We start from the raw sequence: 26,279 nt of genomic DNA, 5'->3' as shown, positions 1-26,279 counted from the left end.
ACAGGCAACCATCCCTGCCATCTGGCCTGGGAGCAAAGGGCACCCCGGAGGGAGCAGGGAATACAGGCACAGTGGTTGAGAGGGTATTTCCCAGTTGGTACAAGGTCCAGAGGTATCCTAGATACCTCCTGACAAGCTACGATGGGTCTAAGGGCTGTCTTATCCTTCCCCCTGGGACAACAGGTTTTAGTGATCATCAGACGTGCCTGTCATTTTTCCTGTGTGTCTGTGCTGAGCTCTGTACTGTCCTGCTTATGGTCCAAGTCTTGACTGCAGTTGGTGCCCATCCTAGGTCAGCAGGGAAGAGTTTGGCTTGCCAGTGGCACCTTTATACAATGCAGAGGGTCTCTCCTTGTTTGCATACCCCGGGCAGATGTGGGGTGGTGACAGAAGCAGACAGGCACAAAGAGATTCCCTGATTTCTCCAGCTGTCCTTCTAGTTAAAAAGCTCAGCACTTCCAAACCTGTATGCCCTTATGCACCCTTATCATGTACCAAGAGGACAGCAGGATGGCGTGAGGACAATGGCCTATGATGAAAGAGACAGAAAACAACACTGTTGTATTTCTGCCCCTAAAGGTCAATCAGAAATGCAGGTTCTTCAAGATCATCCCAGCTCTGAGGAGAAACCTAATAGGAATTTAGAGGGTCTCTCACTAGAGTCTTTGTTCATAAAAAACCCAGCTCTTCTTCTTTGAACCCAGGAGGACTCGTGCAAGGGGAGCCTGGGTCTTTGCTCAGAGCCAGACTGCTGCAAGTAGTGCTTGTACCCAAAAACGATCACTGAGCTTTTTCCCTGCCTTCGCTCTCAGCTTCTTTGCACTTACCTGTCTGCAGCCAAGTGTCTGGGATGGAGCAGGTACTGTTTCATAGAGAAGGGTGACTGTCCTGCCTGTCCTACACCCTTAGATTTAGGAGGACTCATTCCCCCTCCCACACCTGCCCTCTCAGCCACCTCTTTTATCCTGAAGGAGCTCAGAATGACAAGGCTCTAATAAACCCACCGTGCAGAGAACAAGGGAAAATTATTTAAGAAATGATGAATGACACATTCTTACTTATCTGTAATTACACAGTACGCTTCTCTAAGGTATTTTCCCATTGCTAATCCAAAATATTTGTACTCCCTTTTCTCATCGTTTTCTGCTCCTTCATTCCCTCCCAGGCAGCTGTTCACAGAGCTCTCAAGGTGCATTCAGTGTGCTTTCAGCCTGCCTGCAAATGTCTGCCCATTTGGTGCCAGTGGGGAGAAAGGGGATCTTGATCCAGTTTCTCCAGCCTTGCCTTGGCTTTTCAGAGCTATATTTCAGAGTTACATTTGCAGTAAGGGAAGCGCAGAGAAAGAGCGAAATCCTGAAGTTTTGTTTCCCCAGCATGTTTTCCCCTAGTACATTCTCTAATCAGCCTCATGATAGCATGGGATTTTGTTTCAGGACCGCACTGTACTCTGTATACCAGAGTACACATACATCAATATCCAGGTCAGGACTGTATGCCCTTATACAACAAGTCCCACAGTATTCCTCTAGGTTTATCCTTAAGATTCTCATCCTGCTTTTTCTAAGACTGTAAAATATCCCAGATTTCCACTTTAAAAAATAAAGAAACAAAAAAACTCTGGCCAAACAAACATGTGCTTCTAGGCATGATCCAAACCTTTGTTCTTTTCCCGAAACTCCACAAAAAGGCATGCAGAAGTCCTTAGCTTTTCACCAAAATTGTGAGGAAGTGCTTTGCTACTCCTGAGGTCTTCAAAAGGATGGGAATCTGCTGGGTGTTGCCCCTTGATGCAGTTCCGAGGAGCAAACCAGTTGACTGGAAGAGTATGCAAAAAAACACCCCACCAGCCCTTCAGGCTGTGGTCACATGGAGATGTTTTAGGGATCCCAACCACCTCACAGATCTGCTGAAATGTTCTGGATTCAGTGTTTCTCCCTTGAGCTTTGTGCAATACTCCCATACCTCCTAGGACTTGGAGGGAGAGGACGTCTTTCACTTGGACATCTGGCACTAGTGTCCTAACAGACAAGCTTCAGGGCGTTTGTGAAATAGTCTGCAGCTCCCAGAATCTGCTTCAGACAGAAACCCAACAACATCAGGCAATGTAGCCCATTAATGAAATTACTCTGACAGATACTATTTCATGGCAGCTCTCTGTGTTTCTGTGGGACTGTTACTTGCAATAGAGGCATTCATCTCCTGCACGCATTTTCTACATCCTTCCTGAATCTTACCCAATAGGATTTTTCCTTTAGCTTAGCTAAGATTTTTCGGGACTGTACAGAAACCCAGCATCATTCAAAACATTTGCCAATTTCGAAATAATAACCTCAGAACTTCCTGGACCAGACGTCACCTAACAAGGTGTTCTAAAGATCGCTTCCATGTACTATAACTTTAATGAAGTATTTCACCCTTAATCCCAAATTTTCCCACCATGACCAGAATGTTTTTCCCTTGGTACTCCAAATATACAATTCACTGTGCTCCAAAGGTATACCTCATTCCAGGACAATTGAGTTTCCCACCTCATTTTCTAGTCATATCTTATTGGGATCCTTTCTGCGATGCACCTTCTGGTGTGAACGGGTTCAGAAGCCTACACTCCCTCCCTGGCATTGCCCTTCCCATTCTCTTGGATGCACTAGAAGCATTTGCACATCTGCAAGTTTTAAGAAATGAAACAAGCATCTCCTTCTCTGCATTCATCCCTTTGCAGAATCATCTCTTCCATTTTGCACCCATGACGTTGTTTGCACTGCGCCCCAAAGCTGCTGCCTGGACTGTAGCAGTAGGCATTGCTGCTACTCCATTCATGCCCAGACGTGTATTTAACTGTGCAGTTGCAAAACTGCCACTTTCCTTAATACTTGGGCAAATTGCATTTGGAATTCCTAGGCCCACAGAGTGAGCTATTGCAAGGATGCATGGCCTACCCTTACTGTAGTGTTCCTGGTAGTGCAAATACCAACAAAACTTATCAGTAAATCTAATTACTGGCAGGAATTGCACTAGTTGAAACTGCTAAATCTCATTCTGTTGGCCACTAAAAGGCTCTCCCTCTGTCACCTTACCTGTGCAAGGTTTTGCAATGTTAGCAAATCTACAAACAAACCTTCTGTAATAGGAGCAGAGTCCTACGGACCTGCACCTCTGCAAGTGGCTGGGGAGAGGGCCAGCTCCATGCAGTCTCAGTTTTGTTTCTTTCAGTGGAAATTCCCCATCACCAGTAGTGTAGGAGGCATAGGTTACCTGCTTTTGAAACTACTCCCTTTCCTTTGGGACCAGTTACAGACTGTCAGCCTCGAACTTATCACAAGCCACGTGCAATTGCACCTACCGCTTCTTGTTCAAAGGTCTCAGTATGCACCCATAAATAGCCAAAGAACAACGGAAGTCCGGAAAGGCTGAGGCCACTCAAGGCCTTCTGCTGGCATGGTCTGCCCGACCTTCCCCACCAGCCTCTCCAGTGGAGCTGGTGCATTATGCAAACCCCGACCATCACTTAGGTTGGACTTCGCTGAGAAGCAGTCTTCCACATCTTTCAGGTCCACTTCTGCCTGTCAATATGCAGATCTATTGTGAATGACCAAACTGGACCCACTAGTATCATCCAAGGCATTTTCATTCACAGATTCAGCTGCTTTCCAGTGACTTCAGAGCAGGGACTTACAGGGAAGGTTGTTTTATTTGTTCCTGGTTGCTGCTCCTGGAAAACACCCAGCAGGCAGATGGGGATCATTCCTATTTCACATCCACAAGATCTGACTGAGCTGTTGGTTAAGAATCTATGAGGGTCCCAGCTCTCCAGGCAGGTTTCAGACCCTCTCATCAGTCAGGGCTGGAAGCAACCTCGAAGTGGAGCCACCTTTATTTTTTACCGTCCTGAGAAGCAGGACAGCTTTTCATTGCAGACCAGTTACCCACAAATAATTTACTTCACTTGAAACACAGCTTTAAAGGGTATTTCTAAACTGATAGAATAAGGCACAGCTCCTGGTGTTTATCACACAGTTACAGACATGGAGCACTGAGGTCAACATCATGCTTTTTGCTCCAGTGCCCCTGTTTCACCAATCTGACTTTCTCAGGTTTAGAAACATCGATGCTCTCCTGTCACCGCTATCCATTTCAAGCTGATTAGCTCGGCCACCATTAGCCCAAGTGCTGGTCTAGCTTGGCTGCTCTGGTAGACTTTGGGCCATTTCTGTCAATATCACTCATTTCACATGGCCTCTGTGACCAATGGCACCCTTGTAAGGTTTTTGTAACAGTCCTGCACAAAAATGAGGCCCTGACTCTGCACCCCCAAGCTGGACCTGCCTCTATTTCCCCATTTTACAACACTGCAAAGGCTTTGTTGCACGTCCTATCTTGTCTTGGCCCACCACCTTCCCACAGTCAGGTTATTTTATTTCTGCTTCTGAATTCAGCTGCATTTTTGCATGGCCACTGTCTCTCTTTTTAATGTATGTTTTACATACATTGGGTGAGTGTGGCACTCTCTAAAATAGAAAGTTCTCTTTTCTTCTTTCTGCATTAGCCACAGAGCTGTGCTGACAGGGCTCCTGGTGACTGACCAGCTTCTCACCAGAGTCTGCTTCCTGGCCCAATGCTCTGCTGCAGCTCATGATTTAAGCACCTTGGCAAATTCTTCTGCCTCTCACGGCGTCTTTGGCTTCTCATTAAACACAGAGATATCATTTCTGGCTCAGGAAGTTTCTGCACCACGGGACACCAGGACCTGGGAGACCGGCCTGGAGGGCATTCATTATGTGCATGCTCTGTTTGTCTGCTCCTCCCGAGGCATCTCCTGCTGGACTCTGGGGCAGCTGGACCTTTTTCCTGACCCAGCTCAGGTTTTTATGTGCTCTTGCTTCATTCTTTTCCCCTGGTCTCAATCCGGCCATCCCATAATTGAAAATCTATTAATAGTCAATGTTCAATTTACCCTGGAAGTCTTCAGTATTCTCTGCTATTCAACTAAATCTCTGTTACTCAACTAAAATGATCCAGGTCCTTCAGCTGAACTCTTTGTCCCTCTCTTTGTAGTATGTGGCTGACCAGCTGTCTCTAATTTGATGGTTGATTCTAGTCATATAGCCAGCCTAGATAATTTAATCTTTTATCCAGAAGGCAAGTACTGTCTGCCATGAGAGCTGAACCCATCAAGTTGCCTCCTAGGTGCTCTATTTCAGAGCCATTCCCTTACGTTGTGGTTATGGACTGAGTTGAATAACCCTCTCAAAGGTATTCTCCTCAAAGACCGTGGGTTTTGCACTTATTCAGCTGGGATAGTCAGTCTGATTCCTTCCTCCTGCAGACTGAAAATGGTGGCGAGTGTTTGGTAGTAGGCGGTGTTCTGGCTAGCCCTTGTCTACAGCACAAGGCTGTTTTTTCCTGCGGTGACCTGCAAGCTTTTGATTTCCTTTTCCAAGTGATTTTTTTTCAGATTCTTAACTCTTTGGTGTGGTTCATCTTGGCTTGTAAATTGGCCAAAAGTTTCTTGTGTCTCCTATTTTCTGGAAAGCATTCTTTTCCATGACAGTCATGCTGCCGATCACCTCTTTGATCCATCTTGCCATTTTAAACTGGGAATCTTCCAGGAGAATTTTGCATTCTCCCTTGACGCTGAAGCTTTTTATCCTTGTCTGCAGGTGACCTCTTATAAACCTCTCTTAGAAGTTTCCAGATGTTGCTTGAACTCCTTTTACAAAGTCTCCAGCTGTCTCGGCTCGCGTTTTGCATCTTTTGGTCATCTTTGATTTCCATTCCCAATTGGTTCCAGAGGAATCCCACAATTAGGACTTCTCCTAGAGGCTGAGTCTCACTCTGGGCATTGTTTCCATAATTTGAAGGTTTGCAGGTTGTTCCTGAGAGGATGGAACTGGCAAAGATGGTCCAGAAATGCTCCAGGTGCCCCACAAGAAGGTGCTCCAGAAATGCTCACCCCCATCTCCCCACCCCTGTATTAGTTACAGAAACCACACAAAGCCTTGCTTTGCTGCCCATGGGAGGAATCAGCTAAAGAAAATGGTCTTTTCTTTCAGAGTTCAAGTTCCCTTTGAGTCAGCACTCCCCCAAAAAGTCTCAGGGTTAAGCTCCTTCTTTTATTTGGACTGTGCCTCTAGTTTTCTTGATGCTTTTCTCAAAGACCAGTCCAAATCAGGAAGAGAGGAATTTCATGCTGAAGGTGATTGTTTCTCTCCACTGCCTAGCAAGACAGCCTATAGCTCCACCTTAGATGTCCAACATGGATTCCTAACTTGAGGCTACCAACACCACCCGGCAATTGCCCTTCCTGAGGGAACAGTTGCATACAGTCCAGCCTATGTAACAGTTCGTTTTTCCCACCAGGAGCAGATTCTCCCAACAACCTCTGCAGCAATCCACAAGCCTCTTCTCCTGATATTCCCAAATATAACCTATGGGCATGCGGTATACATTTATGTTCGTTATTTTTAGCCCCCAGTTTATTTGCACTGACAGTGTGAAGATGCCATCAGGTTATAACAGGGAAAAAGGCTATACCAGCCTGCAGTGCCACTCGCTTGCCTGCCAAGCAGGAGCCTCCAACACCTCATCAGAGTCTTTGCCGCTCCTAAAACCTCATTCGCACTTCACAGCGGGGCAGTGGGGTTTCAGCAGCCCCTCCGCGTTTAAAAATCACGAGTTACACTCCCGGTAAGATTACCTGTAAAGCACCATCATTAGGAAGGAATGACGCGGATCTTTTTCTCTTTTGGCTGGCGGGGGCATGCTTTTGGACTAGTTCCCTCCCACGTGCTGTGAGAGCCCGAAGCTGACCTTCTCCTTAGTGCGCCCCGCGTTTAGGGGTCCCGCACCTCCGGGAGCCGGAGCCGAAGGGAGGGAGTGAGGAAGGGAGAGAGAGAAGGTTAACCAAACGAAAGGCAAGCGGCCAGGGCTGGCGCGAAGGGGGGGATAAACACATCGCTATGGTCTCCTCTGCTGCTGACACTTCCCACCGGGAATACCGGAGAGAAAGCCACTTGCCCGTCCCTGTGTCTGGGAATAAGTGGCAGGGAGGGAGAGATGTCGGGGGGGGGGGGCGGGCCTCATCTCCCCCCGCATAGCACGTGGGATGGGTCCTCTGCACATCCCGCATGTCTCCCCCCGCCCCCCCGCCCCTGCACACCCCGCACGTTGCAGGGCCGCACATGCGGCTCCGGCGTGCACACAAACACAGCGCGCACGCAGGGACATACACAGCGCCTCTTCCCGGGGCATGGGAAGAGCACCCCATTTCCCCGGGGCAGCAGCACCCCCCCACCTTCCGCTGGTGGGGTCCGCGGCATCCTGGCGCGCTGCCCAGCAAAGGGAGGGGAATGTGCGGCTGGAGGGGCACGGCGCCCGGTAGCCCGAGCTAGGGGGGGTGCCCGGTGCTGCCCGGTGCCGCCGTGTGCCGGTGCCTATGGGGGGGGCGGGGCAGCGCCGCCAGTTGCTGCCGGCGGCAGTGATGTGGCAGCAGGTCGGGTCACGTTGCCGGCCCTGTGCTCGTACCAGTGTGAGACGGGATTAGGGAGGCGGCTGTCGGTGCCGCCGCCGGCGGGGAGCGAGGACTGCGCGGAGAAGGGGAGCGGCGGGAGAGGGGGGGTTCCCCCTCCGCCCCGTCCCGGGACTGCCGCGGGCGGTCACGCTGCACCGGTGTAAATCGGCTCCCAATGTCACCCCCTGCGCTCCGCGGGGACGCGGGCTGCCTGTCAGGAGGGCAGCGTCAGCGTACAGATACGTTTGTCTTAGGTAGATATACATATATATATATGGGCATATACATATTGGTATATATATGTAACCGTACGCATATATGAAGCGGTGTCGCCGCGGTCTGGCTTTGCAGGCGGACCCCCTCTGCCGTTCAAAGGTCTGCCGAGCGGTATCACCGGAGGGCGAGAGCTGCGGCACCGCAAAACAACTACGCGTGTGCGCCTGTTCGTGCTCACGCACCCTCAAATGTATATACGACGTATACCAAACGTGACGCCCTATTCGCCCCCCTACCTACTCCTCCGAGGAGAGGGGCTCGATCCCCACCCCCCCCCGTGGGCACCTTTTCCACGGGCGGCTTCTCCTCCCCAAGTACAATGATAAAATGACAATAATAATAATAAAATTACGAAAAGTAATGAGGGTTCAAGTAGTAATAACTACGGCAACGATGATGACAGCAACAGCAGTGACACGGGGGAAAGTCGGTGTCTGGCAGGGCGGACCCTGGGCCGCCGGCGGGGACATCCCCCCCCCCCCCCCCGCCACCGCTTCCCTTCCCCCCGCCCCGGTCCCGCCCCCCGCCCGGCGCCCGCCGCACGTGAGCCGTGTGCGGGGCTGGCTGTCGGCGCGCGTGCCCCGCGGCAGCGGGTGCAACCTCGCGTGTGCTGCGGGCGGGTGCGCGGGGAGCGGGAGCGAGGCGGGCAGGGGGAGCGGCAGCGGCGGAGGCAGAGGAGGGGAAGGGGGGGGGAACGGGGACGAGCCGCCGCACACTTTCGCCACTGCACGGGAGAAGGGGGGAACGGAGGCTGCATGTGCGCAGCGTCGCTCGCGGATCTCCACGGACTAATCTCAGCATCCCGCCGGCTCCATCAAAAGCAGAGACGAAACGTCAGCCGCTGCCAGACATGGATGAAGGAATCTCCCGCTTGCCGGAGAGGCAGTTACTGGAGCACAGGGATTTTATAGGGTAAGGAGCCAGGGCAGCACCTCCGGCTCCTGGCTTTACGGCGTTTCGTCCCTTGCAGAAAGTGCTGTGAGGCGCTGGCAGCATAGCCGTCTGCCCGGCGGTGCGCGGAGATAGCCTCCCTCCGCGTCCTCCCGGCCGTCCCTTGCCCCATCCCCGGCCCTCCGTCTGCCTGCCCGCTAGTCCTGGCTCTTGCCGATGCCGGATCTTTTTGTTTCTCTCCAGGCTGGACTACCCTTCCCTGTATATGTGCAAACCCAAAAGAGGCGTGAAGAGGGACGAGAGCAAGGTAAGTTTCTGGGGTTGTTCTCACTCGAGCGCTTATTTGGGGGTCGCTAGATTTCACGGCGCAGCTGCACCCCCAGGAGCATCCCCGGATGGCTCCGCTTTAACTTCCCCCCCCCCCCCCCCACGAAGTGCAAGCGGGTTTCCGAGCGATCTGGCACGGCGGAGAGAGCGGTGCCTTGGTGATAATTTGCGCGGCATGTGGTCGGCTTGTCATTTGTTTTGGTTTTGGTCGGCGTTCCGAGGGACTCTGTCTAACGCCTGGCTTTTCCGGATTTTGCTAATTAGGAAACATACAAACTGCCACATAGACTGATAGAGAAGAAGAGGCGAGACAGAATTAACGAATGCATTGCCCAGCTGAAGGATTTACTGCCCGAGCATCTGAAATTGACGGTAAGGTGTAGAGGGGCGTAGATGTACATGCAGATGCGGGCTCCGGCAGCCTGCCCGCTGCGCAGCCCGAGGGGCGGTGGGGTGCGGGACGCCGTGCTGCCTGCCCGCTCTCCTGCCCGTTTGCCTGCCTGCCTGCCCGTAACTGGCCCCTCGGGGACCAGTTTCCCTAAGTTACAGAGGCGGCCGGGCGTTTGGCAGTGGCCACGGCATGCCGGGAGTTAGCCAGCCAAGCTGCCCCCTTCCTTTGCCTTTGCAGACGCTGGGACACCTGGAGAAAGCAGTGGTGCTGGAATTGACTTTGAAACACTTGAAAGCGTTAACAGCCTTAACGGAGCAGCAGCACCAGAAGATCATTGCTCTGCAGAATGGTAAGAGGGGGGCACCGGGAGCAGACGGGGGGGTGCGGGGGAGGCGACGAGCTGAGCACCCCACAGTGGAGCCGCGGGCAAACGGTGTCTCCTGTCTGTGTCCGCCTCAGGCGAGCGGTCCATGAAGTCCCCCGTGCAGGCCGACCTGGACGCCTTCCACTCGGGCTTTCAGACGTGCGCCAAGGAAGTGCTGCAGTACCTCTCCCGTTTCGAGAGCTGGACCCCCCGCGAGCAGCGATGCGCCCAACTCCTCGGCCACCTGCACTCCATCTCGTCTCAGTTCCTCCCCGGCCCTCAGCTTCTCTCCCCGCCGCCAGGCCCCCTCTGCAAGGGATCCTCCTCCTCTTCCTCCACGCCTGCCCCCCCCTGCGCGCCGGGCCACAAGCCGGAGGGCCAGGCTAACTGTGTGCCCGTCATCCAGCGGACTCACGCCGCCGAGCTCAGCGCTGAGACCGACACGGACACGGACAGCGGCTACGGCGGGGAGGGCGAGGCGCGCGCCGAGCGCGGCCCTGCGGCTGCCGGGGGCGCGCTGCCCGCTCTGGCCATCAAGCAAGAGCCGTCGGGGGAGGAGGCTCCCCCCGCGCCCAAGCGGCTGAAGCTGGACCGCGGCGGCAGCCCCATGCCCACCCCGCCGGGGCTGGCGGCACGGGGAGCCGACGCGGCGGCGGCGGCAGCGGCGGCGGCAGCGCTGGTGAGACCCGACGCCGCACTGCTGGGCTCGCTGATGGCCCTGGGTGCGGGAGGCAGCGGGGTCCCCTTCGGACAGCCGGCTGCGGCCCCTTTCTGCCTGCCCTTCTACTTCATCTCCCCCTCTGCCGCAGCAGCCTACATGCAGCCCTTCCTGGATAAAGGCAGCCTGGAGAAGTATCTCTACCCCGCCGCCCCCATCCCGCTCCTCTACCCGGGCATCCCGGCCCAGGCCGCGGCCGCCGCTGCTGCCGCCGCCGCTTCCTCCTTCCCCTGCCTCTCCTCCGTGCTCGGCCCCTCCGAGAAAGTGGCCGCCGCCGTCGGGCTGCCCCCGGCTCCCCACCTCCCGCACCCCTTCGCTGCCGCCGCCGCCGCCGGGATGGCCGCCGCCGAGCCCGGCGAGGAGGCCGATACCGCCGCTGCTGAGGAGCCCGGTGCCGAGGGTCCCTGAAACGCCGCCGGCCGGGAGCCCCCACGGGCCGGCTCCCTGCCGCCGCTGCCCTCCCCTCGGACTGGCCGCCCCACCGCGGGGCGGGGAGGGGCCGTCGGGCCGGCACCTGCGCCCCCGGTTTCCTATGGAGGGCAGGGCGGCATCTGTAAGGGGTCGCCGTGGCAAGGCCGAGCTGAGCCGGGAGCTGGCGGTTGCGGGATGGCAGGGCCCGGCCCGAGGAGCGGCCGCCCCGAGGGGAGCCTCACTGCCCCGCAGAGCACCGTCAAGGAGAAAATTTGCTACTCAGTATTTTTTTAATGTTTGGCTTTATACATGCATAAATAAGGAAAAACAAGGAAAAAAAAAAAAAAAAAGGAAGAAGAAATAGTAAGGATACTTTTTTTTTCCTCTCTCTCTTTCTAAGGTAACTTAAATGTTGCACCTTATTTGCAATGAATTCATAGGAACTTGCACTCGCGGCCCGGGAGCCCCGGGTGGGTTTGGGGTGCGGGCGGGGCAAAGCGAGGTGATAGAAGGAAGGAAGGAGGGCAGGCCCCCGCACCCGTGCTAGCACTTTACTGAAAGCAGAAGAACAGAGAGGCGGCAGCACCCCGAGCCCGAACCTGCAGTGCCTTGAGCACCCGGGACTGCCGCTGGCTCCGGCGAGTTTTGGGTGTGCAAGGGAAGGAGGGGCAGACCCATTATGTAACCTTGTGTTTATTTTATAATTATTATTTCTTTTCGGCTAAGGTATACAGGTGTGGCAAGTGCATTTGTTCTCACCCTCTCTTTATTTAATTCAGTATGTCCCCGATAGATTTCCCCCCGAACCTTGCTGTATGAAATGAATGTTTCTGCACTGAACTACAAAAAATATCCCCCCTCCTCTTTCTTCCCTTCAAGAAAACACAGAGCAACTTGTCAGCCTGAACTACTCCTTACTCACTTTATCCTAAATCCGAGGGACACAAAGCGGAGGCCGTAGGTAACACACCTCACTGTGCAATCATAAACGATTAGACCAGTTGGGGTAAGTTTCCCAAGTGGGTTCTCCCCTTCATCCTGTGCTCAAATGCCGCCGTTTCCCTTCCCGGAGACAAACCAGACCGCCAGATAATCACACGGATAAAGCTTTTAGAACAAGGCTTAAACCAAGACCTTGCCTAGATATTTTTAGTTTGTTGCCAAGGTAGCACTGTGAGAAATCTCACTTGAATGTTACGTAAGAGGTGAGACATGACAGCCTGGCGAGGCGTGAGCGCGCGTCCATCCGTCCGTCCGTGCGGGCTCTGTCCGTCTGTTTGGTGCATCCGCTGCTGCTGTTGCTACTGTTTTGCCTCAAACGCTGTGTTTAAACAACGTAAAAAAAAAAAAAAAAAACCAAAAAAAAAAAAAAAAACCCAGAAAAAACTACACTCTTTCTGGCCTACAGAGTGGCTGTGTGTAAATAAGTTGTTAATACATCCAATTAATGATGTCTGACATGCTATTTTTGTAGGGAGAAAATATGTGTTAATGATATTTTGAGTTTAAAACTTTTCTGGGGAGGGTTTGCTGAAAAAGTTGCACTTTTGTTACAATGCTTATGCTTGATACAAGCTTATGCTGTCTTAAATTATTAAAAAAAAAATAAATCCTGTCTGCAAGAAACCAGCTGGTTTAGAACAGTTTAGTATGTGATATATTAGAAATCAATCTTTATATTCAGTATTTTCCAGCACTCCATGAATTCTATTATCTAAATATTTCCACACTATTTTGTGATTAAAAAAAAAAAAATTCTTACTAAGGAATAAAAACTTTAATACACAAAATTGGGTTGTCTTCTAATTAAAAATCTAATGATAAGACATGATCATGGGTGCACTGAGCTTTGGAACTTATGATTGTGTGGCCGATGAAAATGGTTTTAATGCCTTTTCACATTTTTAATCTGTGTTTGGGTTTCCTTGGTTTCCTTTAACTCCCTTTGGCAAACTCTGTTTGCAGATATGTGCGTTTCATAAAGCGTAAAGCGTGCGTGTGGAACATGCATGTTTCTTCCTGACATCTACTTTTCTCCTCTTTTTGCAAAATAATAATCTTTACAATGAATACTTCACAGCCCTGGTGCTGCACAGGAGCCATCTTTGTTCACCATGAGCAAACTTCACGATTTGCCTGACAATCTAATGAGGTATCATCAGCTCTGGAAGGAATGATATATGTCCCAACTTGGAAACCCTCAATGAAAACTGAACGTTTGGAGGGGGAGGAGGGGAGTAAGCAGGAGGGGGAAGAGAGTGGTGGAAACAGGCAAGTAATTCATTGCATGGAAGTGCAGCACCCGAAAGACTTCCACGGATTTAATATCTAAGCTGCATCACCTCTCCTTTCAAAAATTCTTCCTGCTCCAGAGAAATAAAATTAAGGAAACCCTCAAACAGTAGCCAATGTTTATGTAAGAGCGCAACACGAAGGAAGCGTTTCATGCTCCCTCTGCCGGTTCTTCAATACCAATGACTCTATGCGCACAAGGAATCAAGTTGGAGCACAAAAGTAACAGAAAACTCTTAAGAGTTGTGTTGATTCCAGCAGTCCTTTAAAATAGAGGAGGGATTCTAAATCGGGTGAAAAATAAGCACTTCTTTAAAACTGTTCAAGTGAGATTACTAAGAAATAGGTATACGTCTTTTCATCAGGAAGCTATAGTAAAATTAACTCCTGTTAGACAGAGATACAGGCAGGCTGTCTGTACAAATACCAGACGACAGATAGTGGTGCTTTTTCCAGAAAGTGATGCTGATGGACCAAAGGCTGCTACATTCCATCAGGATACCCACTGAAGCCAACTGTTCATGGGCTGAAGTCAAAGCTTACTAAAGGTAATGAAAAAAACTGTGTCTGACTGCAGCTGTCTGAATCCCACTCTGCATCTCGTATTATTGCAGGATCGAAAGTGAACTGGTTTCAGCCCTTCACCTCGGTATCTTGCCAACCACTTCACTTTGACCTGCATACTTACACAGCTCAACAGTTGTTATGTGGCCAGAGCTACACAAGGATGAACATGCTCATACACTCCAACTCCTCATGCTAGGGGAGGGGATCTGCCTTACTCTGCAGGAACGAAGCCCTTCCTACCAGTTTACTACGCACCCAGAAAGGGTGGAGCCATGAATGCTTTTCAAAAGAATCATACCCGTCATGAACACTTGGGTTGTTTGAAACCTGGGCATGGGCCAGGCTTTATGCCTTTTTCAAATTTCCATCCTTCTGAACCTAGATCCTCACAGGGTTTTATCAATTTCAGTTCTTTTCCAAGTACAATAACAGGAAAGCTTATTTTTATCAGTCCTTGAATCAAACATACCCAATGACCTCAAGCCAAGTTGCCCCATCAGTGGAGTCTATTAAGTTTTATCACATAAACCATAAAGACAAATTATGTGTGCTCAGATAATCCCAATGCCTAACAAAAGCAAACACGTGAAAGAAAGGTTTGTAGTTGAGGCTGATAACCCACTGCTGCTGTAGGCAAAAGGTGACTGATAGGAGGGACCCTAGTGTCAGCTTTAATTATTAAATCCCAGGATTCCTCAAATCCCTTTGGCACCTAAGTCAAATTATATATGAAATACATTTCATATTTTCCCAAGGTTAAAAAAAAACCCCAATCATACAAACACTGGACAAGAGCCTGATAGGTTTAAATATACATTTACTTATGTACAAATATGTATTATCAAAGCTTGTTATTTCTTACCTGCTTTCTATAACTGTATGATATATGGGCCTTCGTCTGCACTTCCCAAGTGCTAAGCACACAGGACCACGTGCTACATTTATTGTATACACTTGAGTACGCTTATTTTCTCATAAACCACAAGATAAAGGATGTAAGCTGGTAAAATGTATTTTCTTAAGCAATAAACTTTGAAAACAGGTCTTATTTATCCAGTATATTATAGTGACATGAAAGGCTCCATTACAGTGCATTAAATAAACACAGTTGAGGTTGTTAAGCCAATGGAAGGTAATATCATGTACCTCCCACTGAAGGTCATGGAAGTTTTATGTTTGGAAGGATCACATATATAGAACTCAAACTGATCATCAGTCCCATTAAGAAAAGCCTGACCTACCAATTAAGTCAGTGGGAGTCCTTTTCTTGAGTAATAGGCTTTGGAGTAGGTCCTAAGTCTACATTTTGGGGCTTGTTTGTTTAATTTTCACCTTTAGTCAGGGAAGACTGAATGTCTTTGACATCCAGCAACCCTGGAGATTGTGCACAATGTGCATTTCGGCACTGGCAAATTTATTGTCTGTTCTGTACCCTGGGTCTCACAAGGTATTTCGATTTCCCCTCAAACATCAGCTCCTGGAATCATGTGATCACCATTGCCTTTGACAAGTTTCCTGCCTGCTAGTTGCAGAAATGACCATGAAAGTATGAGCTCAAGGAAAGCATCCTGGTCTAGTGGAAGGTGCGCCTGCCCATGGCAGGGGGTTGGAACTAGATAATCTTTAATGTCCCTTCCAACCCAACCCATTCTGTGATTCTATGAAGTAACAAAAATGCCAGACTTTCTCTCCATAAAAGAAAAAACAAATAAAACAAGCAAACCAACCACAGCTGGATTTTTTAGTGCTGGCTGCACTCAAGAAAGTCTGAATCTCTATTAAGTGGTTATCTCTGGTTATACTGCAGCCTCAGAGTAGCTCACTGCAAAGCAGCAGAGAGAAGCCAGTGGCTCACCTGCCACTAACAGGCTGTGCAAGTCCTAGACACGTGCAGGCTGGACGCGAGCAAAGCTGAGCTGCCACTGTCACTTTTCCTTCTGCATCCTTCCCATGGCTACAGCATTTCAGCCTCTGGGTTGCCATCTGTCACAAACACTAAACTCACCACAGCCTCAGTGACAGCAGTGGCGCTGGCTGCTCAGAGCTGCCCTGCCCTGGGCCGAGCAGCAGCAGTTGTTCCGCCTCACTGCACTCAAGGGCATCCAGTGGCAACACACCTGCTGCTGCCACCGCTGCCCTTTCCTGGGGCACAGGCATGCCTCTCCCTGCCTGGCATTCCCAATACATCCCAGGGTGGCTGGTGGGAAGATGTGACCTCATGGTTTGGAAAGTAGGGACTGTGATCCCAGGCAGCCCTACGGGGCCATGAGGGCTGGGGAAAGCTCTTTCTCCGGCCTGTGCAAAGGCCTGTTGGTTGGGCTTGTTTTTTTGTGGCCAAGCCACTCTCAAAACTGAGCAATTTCTAAAGAACCATCTAAGGAAAAGAGTTATGTAAATATGGCACCTTCTTACTCAGCAGAAAACTGGCTCCCCAAGTGTGTTTGGAGTAGTACTTGCACTACAGAGCCAACTGATACTGCAGCAGAGTCTGTTCTCACTGTACTTTACCAACAAATCCAGCTTTGCAGTTGCTGCCAGGCAGGCACACAGCTTTGCTCACATGCAATGTTATGTGCAAAGAAGCACATCTATGTAGAAGCAGTAGTCCATCTGCATGGTCCTAGTTACGGCATCAAGGGCTTTGGACTTACTTAGAACCCACTGAACTGACTTCAGGCTTGGATCCTGTGAGTAGTGACTCCGATCATTATTTCTGTAGTTTGGAGATCACAGTTTCCAGTGAAGGTTGTAAGACCTTTCCTAGGTTCCAACTGCAGCATCTACTTTTCTCCTTTTCTCCTTGGCTGGAATATAAGTATCTTCATCAACACCGAATGGGAACAATCACACCACTGAGGGCAGACTTTGTAACAATAATGCAGCCTGAGGTGCAGAAAAAAAGGCTTTGCCTGGCAGCCAGATCTTCAAATGTGTTTGCAGGACTAACAGTCAGAGAAACAAAATGCCTTGGGTTTTTCAGGGGTTGTTTTTGAGGTTTTTTTAAATATGCAGGTTGAACTCTTTCATTCTGCAACTGACAGGCTGACTAGAACGTGCCTTCTAAAGATTAAGTATCTTTTATGCTACGCTTGAAAAGAAAGAGACGGCCTGACAGGGCTAATCTGCATTTGTTCAGATGGTAGAAGAGGTGAAACTGTACAGCTGCCTGCGCACCTACTTCTAGTTTTAAAAGCCAGTGCTCGTACAGAGGCGTTAGAGTTGGACAGCAATTCTGGGAGACACAGGCACGGACCCTGAAGAGGTAAAGAGGTCACCTGGGTTATTTTGCCTGCACTCCCATTAGAGCTTCACGCAGGCACCCAGAAGGCGGGCAACGGTTCTGCCGCGGAAGGGCAGCGTCACACCTGCATGGAGGTGGGTCTGCCACAAAGAAGCCCCCCGGGATGGCACAAAGAGAGGCGGTACACCTACCTGCCTCTCCCCGCCTCACCGCAGCCCAAAGCGCGCGGCCGCCCCTGAGGCACCCCGAGGCAGCCAACGGTCGTCACGCGCGCGCCCACGTGACGCTGCGCACGCTGCCCGGCACGTGAGCGCGGGCCGCGCAGGCTCGGGGAGGAGAGCGCGCTGAGGGGAGGGGCCGGCGGAGCTGCGGCTGTCGCCTGGCAACGGCGCAGGCCCGCAGGCCCGCCCCCACCGGCCGGGACAGCCGTTGGGCTGCGGGCATTACCTCAGGCGTCACCGGCCGCGGCTCCCAGCCAGGCGCTGCCCCGCGAGCCCTGGCTTCCCTCGGCCTCAACCAGGCCCAGGGTGCTAGAAGGCGGCTGCCAGTAGGCACGGCCGGAAAAGCGCCGCTGGGTCGGGGCGGGGGAAACGTCCGCGGGTTGAGGGCTTACCCGAATTTGGTGCAACTTCACTCGGAACCCCTGGCCTGCAGGCAAAGCTGTTACGGGCATCGGGGTTTTGGGAGCCCGGTGTGGGCTTCGCAGTCTTTTGAGGAAACTGAATTACCTTTATCCCTCCAAGCACCCCTCTCAACATAGCAGCTGAGGTGAAGTGGTACCCTTGGCCTTTGGACTGTGTAGAGCTAATAATGCTAGCACTATCACTGTCGATTAGGGGAGATGAGTTTCAGCACTGCCCAGGGGTTTAAAACAAGTTGGATTTGGAGTCGTGGCATTCAAGAGACTTGCTCAATGCATTTTGAGCAAACAGAATGCAATATTGTGCAGGTATGGGCCAATGCTGCTTTCTTGTAAGGAAAATAACAAAGACCAGGAGGTTTGTAGCCCTTGAGGGCATAATAATAAATCATGGTTGGGGAACTCCTTAATAGAGGCTATTCTTTCACTTCAATTCTTCTCAAATAGTAATGTTACTACAAAGTTCTATGGATGGAAGCAAAACATGGGTAGGGGAAGCCAAGACCTTTTATTAGCACAGCAGATGCCACTAGAAAACCAGCCTAGTTTTCAAACACCCGGCCTTTTTATAGCTTCACAAAAGGACTTTAGAACCAAGAGTGCTTAACCCCCTAGCAGAATCTGCTACACATTTTAAATACTTGAACTTTTTCTTTATTTAGGAGCTGCAAGTCCTCCCTTACCCTGCCTGTCAGGTACCCTGGCCTCCCATACCTCAGAAAGCCTAAGGCTGGAGGACCTTGAATGGCATCCCATGAACCCTCCCGCCTGGGCCAGGGAAAGCCATCAATACCAGCCTCAACAGCTCTTGCCAGTTTGCTTCCTATCACAGCTAGAGCTGCTAGGGGCCTAGAGCAGGCACCAGTCCTGGCCAAGAATAATCCCGCTGCTGCTCACATGATATACTGTGGACACAAGAGCTGCTGGGTTCTGCATGAGAGCCACAGGCACCCTGCAGACAGCTGCCCAGGACATGAATTCACCACAGCCAGTGGGACCAGAAGAGAGCCATACAAACTAGTTAACTGGACACATCTGTACCCCCTGCTTGCTCTGGACTTCACATTATTATCCCTGCCTTCTACTTGGATTTCAGCCCTAAAGCTTTCCACAGAGGCAGCTGCACAAATCAGTGTTTCTCAACAGCTGAACTAGATTTGCTACCTTTTATATCAAAACTGTTGATGGTGGCAGGGCTTACCAGGTGGCATGGGACGCTGTGGGTGGGGGGCTCCTGTTGGACAGCACAGGATGATCAGAAGATAATGCAGCCATCTGAGAGGAAAAACTTAAGATTCCAAATCTGCTTTGCAGCATGTTTATGCACTTTATGTTACAAACCCACTGGAATAAAAACAGATCTTCACAGGAGCTGTGGTAGGAACCTGGACTCTGATTTCCTCTTCCTGCAAGTGAAGATGCTAATCAATTAGCTAAAGCCATTTCTTAATGATTGCTTAATCATTTTGCACAAAACTAGGCCAAGATCTACAAGAGAAACAGTACACGCATGTCTGAGAACAGCTTTTGGCCATGGCCTTCCCATAGGGAGCAGGAGATGCAGAGGTGATTCTCCCTGGGGAAAGAATATTCAATCCGAATCACCTACTGAGAGAGAAATGGTCTGGTTATCAAACCATCATTCAAACACAGGGCTGTTCCTCTTCCAGCTGCAGCTTTTTATGTGAAGAGTGATGCCCTCTGTTGTTTTAGAGAGAAGCTGCTACGAGTTAGGGGACTGAAAGCATGAATGTGGAGGTTGGCTTGTGTTTTCCAGTACTGAAAATTTAGAGGTGCTCCAGTTTTGACATACAGGCTTGCTGGGTCTGCCATGGTGAATGTGCTGCAACTGGGACTTGAGAGTCAGGAAAAAGACATCTGTAGAGGGCTATGTACCAACACGAGTAGAAAAGAACCTGTTTAACAACACACCACTTAAAAAAACGTAGAAAAAGTGTGTAGAATAGGCAAGAATTGGTTATTACTGGTGCTGCCAAGGTAACTGAGGAGTATGGGAATATGCGTGGGCAAGGGTCAGAGTTAAGGCTGCCGATGCATCCCTCAACATCTGACAGCTGAGAGAGAAGGAAATACCATGGCCTAACAAGCTGCCTTCATCAGATAATCCTGATGGGCACTCCTAGTCCACCTGTAAAAATAAATGTGTTGGTGTGAATCTAGGCTGCAAGTGTTCCCGCTCCCTGGCACAACAGAAAGAAGCTGTATATATGGATTGCAATTTGTTCTACAGAGCGGATAAGAAAGCAAAGATGTATCTGTCTGCAAAATGTGAAGTAGCTTTGCAAAATGCCTAACACAAGTGGTCACAGGGGCAACTCTGGTGTTGTAAATTACAATGTAAGTACAGTTATTTAAAATGACCTTTGAGAGTAATCTGTGTGCCATGGCCCAGGAGCCATCTGCGTGCTCCCATCAGTGTCCTGCCAGGCCTGGAGCTACTTCCAAGAGTCTGGCTGTTTGCTGTGATTGCTGAACATAACGAGTCTGCAATAACTGTTTTCAAAAGTACACAGTAATGTCATGGGGTTGCTCAGGTTTAGTAACCCCAGGACAATGCATTCAAAAGGGGTAGAGGGCAATTCAGCTCCTGTTGCTCAGTGAGAAGGTGCTGCACATCCCTTCCTTTTGTTTTACTCAGAGATCATCTATACCTTCCCCAGGAGCAAAGCTGCTTGGCTTGGGACAGCATTCTGGTAGTTTAGGACTACACTGGCATTTTCCCTAGTGGGTACAGTCAAGTCATTTGCATTTGTACAAACCTGTAAAGAGAGCATCTCCTCCCCTTCCTCAGATGCTCCCAATGAGTCCATGTGGCAGTGCATTCAAGATGCAAGCCTGCCCCCTTGACTGAAGTCACCTCTGCATTACAGGAGTCTCATGCTTCTAGCCGGGCCAGAAGGAGCAGGAAGGCAGTTCAGAACCACTGCCTCACATTTGCCAGCTGCAAAGTTGAGGACAGGAATACTTTTTTCCTTCTGACCTATTTTTTATCAATATCACAAAGTAGGTGGCACTGAAATTCAGCCATGCAGCAGTGAACTGTAGCAGGGACACTGCTGTAAAATGCCAGCTTTTCTGGATGTATGCTTTCAAACCACTGTAGTTTCTTGGGTGGCTTCAAATCTAAATGCAAATCTAAATCTAAAGTTACCGTGCGAAGCAGGTTACTTGCATATGCTGACAAGAGAAGCAATAAGAAGAAATCAGAACAGACTCATTTTTAACCCCAAACACACCAAAGCCACCCCAGAATTGCACTGCTCAGATGGAGTTCCTTTTACTAATACCTCAGTTACCTTTTCACCTTCCAGCTTTAATCAGACACAGAGGCAGAGAAACACAGCCCATCTCCTGTGCCTCAGAGAGTGTATGCATTTCTATAGCCAAAATGAGACAGAACAATGCCAGGAAGATTTCCCTTATTCTTAGTTCAGGCTTTAAGAATATTTTATATCTCAAAGGTGAAAAAATGATGGAAGTAACTGGGACTCTTGGTGACCTACAAGAAAACACAACCCCGACACTTTAACATCAGATATCTTGTTATTCTTGTTAATTTTGATTTCCCCACTTTGCAGCCTCTGCTAAAGAACTTAAACAAGTTTAATTCTGCAAGGAGCTGAACTCCTGCACATACTGAAACCAGTGTGCTAAAGTCAATGGTAGATGAAGACATTCATTTTGCAGAGTAAAGCTTTAAGTTTAAAACAGACTAATTAGATCTCAAAGGTAAAAGCTTTGTTGGTTGAACCTGGCTCAACAACTGCAAAAAGGAGAGATTAAGAATCACTTCTTTTGAAGTGCTTACATTGTTTAGTTTGGAAGGGAGATAAATCTTCTGCTATCAGGAAGTTTAACCTCTGACTGAAGGGTTAGGGAAAGTTTTCCCTCCGAATAGGTTATTTTGGAAACTCCAGACAAAGCATGCTGTTTACTATTGAGCTGCCTGTGCCCATCAAATCCTTGCTATGAAACCAGAGTCTGAATGCTAGGCCAGATGGCCCTCTAGCCTGACTGAACTGTTGTTGGAAAACTGTCTGTATGATCAGAACAGACTTTATAATGAAAGATCCCTATACAAAAGTAAGTACATGGAGATGATGAAGAGCATGTACTTCTTCTTGTGAAGGCCCTGCAGCTCCCTGGGCCTTAGTTTTTCCAGCTGACAAAAAGGCAAATGATATCTAATGACTTTACTGCATACAAGTATATGTGTGTGTGCATGTATAAATGGGCTCAGATGAAAACATCTTAAAATGATCTTTAATCTCAGAACTGGGCACTAGGATTGAGTCTCTGTGCTAAGGCATGCTGAAGGGTGCTCATTCTGTGCAGGTTTCCAGACTAAGCGCAGCTGAGGTGTTTCTTAGTTAATTAAAATTATTGGGAGCACATAGAAAACACTTTGGAATTAAGAAAAACCAAAAAACAGCACCCTCCTACAATTCTAACTCTTGTGCATTTTCTTTTCAGCCCCCAATACCAAACAGCACTTGGGAGTCTACAGAAAAGTGTGAAATGGCAACCTGTGACGGTGGATTACCAGTTGTATGCACGTTGTTAGAACATCATCAGACTTGTGAAAACACTGGAACATTTAGGACCACCAAGCAACTGTCAGCCTGCTCTCTATCAATCAGGTGCAACACTCCCAAACAGCACTTGCAAAGGGATTTAGGCTGCCTATTTTAATAGCATCACTTTGCAAGAAAAATACTGTTGAGCAAAAATTAAAAGAGGTTTTATTCCTTTACTCACCTTTCCTTTTTACCCCTTTAGAAAGAGAAATACATTTAAAGCTAAACAAGAATTCACCTTCAGAACCCCCGAACCTCCTTCGGCACACCTGCATCTTGCTCTCACTGTAAGTTAATAAAGTAACTCGGGGCAATTTCTTGTCATCCTCTTGGTACAATATAAAAATGTGCTTCACTGCAGTAGTAGCTAGATGAGACAGCCAAGATCAGGACCACATTGTGCTAAGTTGCCAAACAAATAGGAAATGAGATGTGTTTCCCCACGGGGCTTGCCATATATATAGACAAAGTCAAAGGGATGAAGCAGTATTATCTCAAGCTTACATCTGGGGGACTCCAATCCAGGGGGATTATAATAGCTTGCCCAAGGTCACACACAGGAAATCTGTGGCAGAGCTGGGAAATGAAGCAAGAGCTTCCGAGGCACAGGCTGATACACCAGGCACAGGATAATCTCTAAAGTGGAATGTTTCAGCCCACAATCTGTGCAGGTTTCAGAAAGCTACTGGGCCTGAGTCCTCATCAAAACTGCAGGAATCGCATAATTTGTGCATCAGCTACACACATGCTGTGACTGGGACGTGGTTCTTTATTAGTGCTATTGTGTCCTTTCTAAAAGAGCATATTTAAGGATGGAAAGTTGCATATTTTATGTGATTCTTTACTATGTGCTATACATGCCTAGAAAAGCTGCTTTTCAACTAGCTGCATGCCTACGCAGCGCCAGGCATGGCGGTGTGTATTGCTGCCCTCTCGTGTAGACCTCGTTGTAATTGCAGCGTTGTGACAGAGCTAAGGGGACAAAATTATCCGGTGCCCTGCATGTAGCAGTAACCTTTCACACCAGCCGCACAGCTAATGGACATTGTTACCTTTCTCATTTTGCCGTGTCACTGTCCGGTCCACGCTTGTTTTGTACATGAGACAAACTCCACGAGAATGGAGAATCCAGGTCATAGTCTTGGTAACCATGATGCAGATTTGCTAGGTCAAGAGAACAGTTAAGATAACTTTGTAGCAAGAAAGCCTACTTAAAGGTCAGCTGCTGGTACCGGGTTTCTCTTCAGCTTTCCAGAAGGGCCAGTTCTACCTTACTGATCAAAGTTCACCTCAGGTTGCTTGTAACTGCTCAAGTCAGATCATTTTTTCTAGGCACATAACACTTAATGAAAGCAGTTTGGTACGCCTGATAAAAGGGATATGCTATTGCAGGTTGTGACAGGTAATAATTTCTGACAAGCTCTATAGGCAACAACAAAGAAATTCCCATTATTTCCCACTTAAAGGCTGGCCTGAATTTTACGTTAGCAACAGCTATGGATGGGATACCATGTCACTGGCTCTAAAGCCCCATGATTCCTGTCACTTTCCATCACATGGGCAATGAAAGGGACTCCACGGCAAATGGCAAACACAAATTAGGTTAAAGTTATTTTCCTTGGTGTATGTCCATTTATTTATTTTATTTTTTCTGACTGTCTTAACCAGAAGCCCTCCCTTTTAAAATACCCAGGCAGGTAATTATCTGCACTCATTTGTACGTCACTGGATAAGGTGATTTTCTTTTTAAGTGGACTTTTCATAAGCCCAGCTGGGGCTCTTCTGAGTATTTTCCTTCAAACTTTTGCTCATTAAAAAGAAATCATAGAAAACTTCTCTTCCTTCCACCTTGACCAAGGATTGAACATTAGATCTTTTATACTGCATTTTCTCACTAAGTCTTCCAATTACTTATTGCCTTCCTCCTCCTGCAGAAGAGCAAGACAAATCGTGTAGCTGAAACAAGCAGCACAGAATAGCAAATGCAAAAAAGATGTACAGAAAGGAAAAACTGTATCTTGAACAATAGCATCATTCTGTGTTCTGCAGGAACAGTATCTATGAAAGCATGCTCTTGGGGAACAAGCCAATACATAGGTAATTAATAAAGTAATTACATTATGAGACAGAGGTGTGGGACAGACCTTATACATGTTGCAGGCCAAATGTGTTACCATACAGGAATTTGTCCTGGTGATTGGACTTCACGTTGTTTTCATAACTCCACTTCTCCTCAATACACCTGTGACTCAGAGGACTGGAAACTGAAATCAAAGTCTCTTAACCCATGTGGACTGAAGCAAGTACTGGAGATTAAAACTCAATGGCCAGCTCCCGCAGCTGAAAACCCATTCTGCTGTAGCTGTATGTCACCTCTGTCAGCTTCCAGATGACTGAACAAAAAAGCATGATAATGCAGTGATGACACTATCGCACTCTGCCACAGATTGCAGAGATTCCTGCAGCTTTTCCACAGCCAGGGATTCAGATCAGAAAAGCCTCTAGAAATCAAACTTTAGTTTGCATGAGGGATGGACAGCTATCCTAGCCAGGAGTTGGTGCACAGTAAATACACATTCACAGGAGAGAAACACCAGGACTGTATGACAGCAAGGAGGCTTCTTCCCCGGAGAGGCACCAGACAGACCCACTTGAAGTGGCATGAGGGACACTGGCAGTCTCTGAGTTGATCAGACAAGTGGTGAAGTTGGCTAATTATGATCTCTGCTTGCATCTAGTTCCTTGTTGAACTAGCACTTGCTGCAGAGGCTCTTTTCAAGTCACCCACTGGACAGTAGCTCATGTTTAACGAATCAACCCTGCAGTTTGCTGACCTGACAGCACACAGAACAGGGAACTCGCTGCAAAGGACAGGAAAAAGTACACTGCATACTCACCTGGAAAAATGGAACAAGACCGGTCGAGATTGTCTCCACCCAGTATTTCTGGAGAAACCTAATGATGAAGCAGTGGCTGACCTAGAAAATACTCATTAACACTAACTGCAATGCCAAAGGTAGCAAATATATAATTTTCAAGTAAGAGGGACTGTTGCTCACAGGGCCTTACTTCAGACACTAGGCAATGTAGTTGAAACAATCATTAAAAATTTGAATTATAAAGAAATACCACCTAGCTGACAGAGATGTGACAGGCAGAACAACCCAGTACAGCTTTCTAAATGAAATGGACCATTGATTGGTCTGGTTTTGCAACTCATTAGTGGTCCAGTTACACTGAATTAATTAGTGCTGCAGCAGTCATGCACAAATGTACCATTTTATTCTTTAAAGGCAAAGAAAAACATCAGAACTGTGAGCTGTACCAAGCATGCTTGGAAACTATAGTTACCACAAACCCTAGCATGGGAAGTAAGAAGCGGCACCTTTCCAGAGCAGAGGTCCTCTGCAACTTACGTGGTACCACCAATACGAATGTCACGTGCTAGGGCTTTAGCGAAGCTCACGACACTCTTGATCGCATTGCCAGTCAACAGTGCTACTACTGTGAGCTCTTTTCCTCTCACATCTAAGGAGATTAGGCTCCAGTTGGCTTAGGAAAATCCATCTGTTGGGATATTAGACTAAGGACTGCATTTGGATGGCTTAAAATCACAAGTTCCCAGCTGCAGCAAGTTCCCTGTATTGATTAACTCAAATGATCTTCACAGGTGCTCCAGTCTTCAGCACAGTACCTGAATCAGGTCTTCAGTTCCTGTTCAAAGCTTAATGTTGTCCTGCTCCCTGAAACATTGGTGCACCTTGTATCTGTTGTGTGATGATCCTGTACGTTCAGTTCCAATCCTTGATCATCTCCAAACATACCCCGCCTCTTTGCTTTAAATTACACTGCCTCTGAGTACTGACCAATTCTATCTTTTCAGGATTAATACTAATCTTAGTAACAGTTCCTCAGTTGAAAATAAGCTTGCAATTCCATTCTTTTACAGCTCCTTGGCTATATCTACTTAAAAATACAGCATGTGCACAGTTTATGGTAGAGGACCTCTCCTGTCTGCCAAAATGCCCTATACCAACCAGTTGCATCTCTCACACC

The 26,279-nt window shown here is 48.7% G+C and overlaps 1 protein-coding gene across 1 annotated transcript; it reads left to right on the top strand.

Annotated features, from left to right (window-relative positions):
• Positions 1–8,633: 8,633 nt before the first annotated feature.
• On the top strand, positions 8,634–10,882 carry BHLHE41 (basic helix-loop-helix family member e41; the record flags this gene model as incomplete). Its single annotated transcript, XM_080631598.1, has 5 exons — positions 8,634–8,695; positions 8,918–8,981; positions 9,266–9,373; positions 9,630–9,741; positions 9,852–10,882. 5 exons carry the CDS (start codon positions 8,634–8,636, stop codon positions 10,880–10,882), a joined length of 1,377 nt encoding a protein of 458 aa, XP_080487724.1.
• Positions 10,883–26,279: the final 15,397 nt, after the last annotated feature.

Source organism: Psittacula echo, assembly GCF_963264785.1.
Source record: "Psittacula echo genome assembly, chromosome: 1".
In the NCBI taxonomy this organism is placed as follows: domain Eukaryota; kingdom Metazoa; phylum Chordata; class Aves; order Psittaciformes; family Psittacidae; genus Psittacula; species Psittacula echo.
Note: the sequence above shows the minus strand (reverse complement) of the source record. Positions and strands in the feature narration are given on the sequence as shown.